General features: G+C 38.4%; 1 protein-coding gene across 1 annotated transcript; it reads left to right on the top strand.

Moving 5' to 3' along the window:
• The first annotated feature begins 1,620 nt into the window (after positions 1-1,620).
• LOC138873486 (uncharacterized) lies at positions 1,621-2,121 on the top strand. Its single transcript, XM_070151956.1, has one exon. It carries the CDS (start codon positions 1,621-1,623, stop codon positions 2,119-2,121), a length of 501 nt encoding a protein of 166 aa, XP_070008057.1.
• Positions 2,122-2,530: the final 409 nt, after the last annotated feature.

Below are 2,530 nucleotides of genomic sequence, written 5' to 3' on the forward strand. Positions count from 1 at the left end.
GAGGGTACAAGTACTGTAGATAGACAAGCAAGAGCACAAAGCAACAGTGGTAAGGAATTGGTGGCAGTAGACAATGAAAATAATGATCATGTTCAAGTAGCTAACAAGTTTGCAATATTACAAGAGATGGATGAAGAGGAAGAACCTGTTAATCAATTGGCAATGATGGCAGCTAATGCAACAACAAACAGTCCAACAGTTCATAACCAAGCATCTACAAAGCAAAAATCAAAACATATGGTCAATAATGAGGGAAAGCTAAATCCAGCAGCACAATTTTTTCATCTTAACTCATCAGGGATTGGTTCGACTAATGGTCTAGTCAATGGAAAGGAGGCATCAAAAGCAAACAAAGATATTGCACAATGGGTAGAAATAAGTTTCAAGGATAAAACAGGAGATGGAATAGTGAAGATCAATACATCATGCCAGGAAATCCCATCACAAGATACATTAGTGAACAAAGAACTTAATAAAACTCCAAATTCTCAAGCAGAAGGGTCAAAATCGTCTACATTTAAAGAAAGAGTGCAAGGCTGTGGAGGCAGGCTATGGGATGCACAAAGGGAATTCGATTCAGAGGAGAAAGAAGTACCACTAGGAGCACAAGCTGATGAGGAACCAAATGAGAAGGACAAAGAAAAAGATGAGCAAAGTGTAAATGGAGAGCCCCATGCCAATGACAACAATACAACTGGTAATTTTTTAATAAAGGGAGGATCAGAAAATGTTGAGCACAACAAAAATTATCAGATAGCAGAAGTCATTGAAATTAGAAACTATGAAGGAAGAGGCCTAGAGGTAAATGATCCCGGAGGAACAGAAGATGATAAACTTCAGAAATCACAAGAAGACCCACAAGGACACAACACAACAGATAAGGAGAAATAGCCAAAACAAAAAACAAAAAACAAAAATAGTAAATGTTACTGTTACATTGGAGAAAAACCAATTGCAGCTGTTAAAAAGAGGAGAAGAGAAGACCTTGGTCCCTAAAAAGAATGCATTTGGAGCTACATCAGGAGGGAAGGAAGACAATGAAGAAGGAGAATAACCTGGTAGATCAGGATACCACATGGATCAAGAATCAACTACCCAACACCTTATGAATGCTGCAAGGCAAGGTGACTTATCACCGACGCAAGTGGAAAAGGCAAAATCAGCAGCAAAATGTAAGAAGAAGCAACAAAAAGATACTTTTGCAGCCCCAAAAGCTGGGGTGCGCACAAGGAGAATGCTAACTAAATCCAACAATCAGTGATGAATGCTCTCATTTGGAATATAAGGTCAGTCAACATACAACAGGACTTTGAAAGGTTGACAAAAATGCACAGGCAAAATCACTATGAATTTGTAGGATTAATGGAGCCAAAGGAACAAGCAAAAAAACTGGAAAGGTACAGAAACAAGATAGGACTTGCACAGGCAATTTCAAATGTTTCCAACAAGATCTGGGCTTTCATAGATGAGGTGTTTGAGGTGACTGTTATGTACAATATGGTGCAACAATTAACACTATGATTGTTTCATACAGAATCACATGTGGAGTTTGTCCTAACATTGATATACGCTAAATGTGATGCAATTGAGAGGATAGAATTATGAGATTTATTATATGCAATGGCGAGAGATATGGATGCACCATGGCTTGTAGGAGGTTATTTCAATGTAATATGGGACGAAGAAGAGAAGTTTGGTGGGTTACTTGTGTCATTGAATGAAATTGATGATTTTCGACACTGCGTCAACACTTGCAATCTCTTCGACCTTGGATTTAAAGGCAGCATATTTACATGGTGGAATGGGAGAGCAGAGGAAGACTGTATATTCAAAAGGCTAGACAGATGCTTGGCCAATGTTGAGTTCCAACAAACATTTCCAGGAATAGAGGTGCAACATTTGTCAAAGACTGGTTCTGATCATAGTCCAATGTATCTGAAGTGTGATATTGAGACTCCACCAATAAAAAAGCCTTTTAAGTTCTTGAATTTTTGGGTGGAACATGCGATTTTTAAAGATGTGGTGAAAGAGAATTGGATAACTGATTTCAGTGCAAATCCTTATATTCTTTTTAATCACAAGTCAAAAAAAATTAAAGAAGGCCCTTTCATTGTGGAGTAAGGCTACATTTGGAGATATTTTCCAAAATATAGAAAGCATGGAGGAGGTAGTGATGGTTCATGAAGCAGAATTTGAAGCAAATCCTACAGGGATGAATAGGGAAAGGCTACAAAAGGTTCAGGCAGAATTGATCAAATGTCTTGCACTAGAGGAGAAATATTGGCAACTAAAGGCAGGCATGACTTGGTTCAAGGAAGGGGATAGGAACACTAAGTTCTTCCACGCACAAGTGAGAGGTAGGAGGAAGAGACTTCAGCTTAACAGAATTCAAAATAGTGGAGGAACCTGGATTGAAGAAGAACAAGAAATTGCAGAAGAGGCTATCAAATTCTACGAGGAACAGTTCACAGAAGCAGCTACTCCTTCATCATTTGATATCGTAGAGCATGTTCCTAATCTGATTAACACT

Source organism: Nicotiana sylvestris, chromosome 7 (genome assembly GCF_000393655.2).
Source record: "Nicotiana sylvestris chromosome 7, ASM39365v2, whole genome shotgun sequence".
In the NCBI taxonomy this organism is placed as follows: Eukaryota; Viridiplantae; Streptophyta; class Magnoliopsida; order Solanales; family Solanaceae; genus Nicotiana; species Nicotiana sylvestris.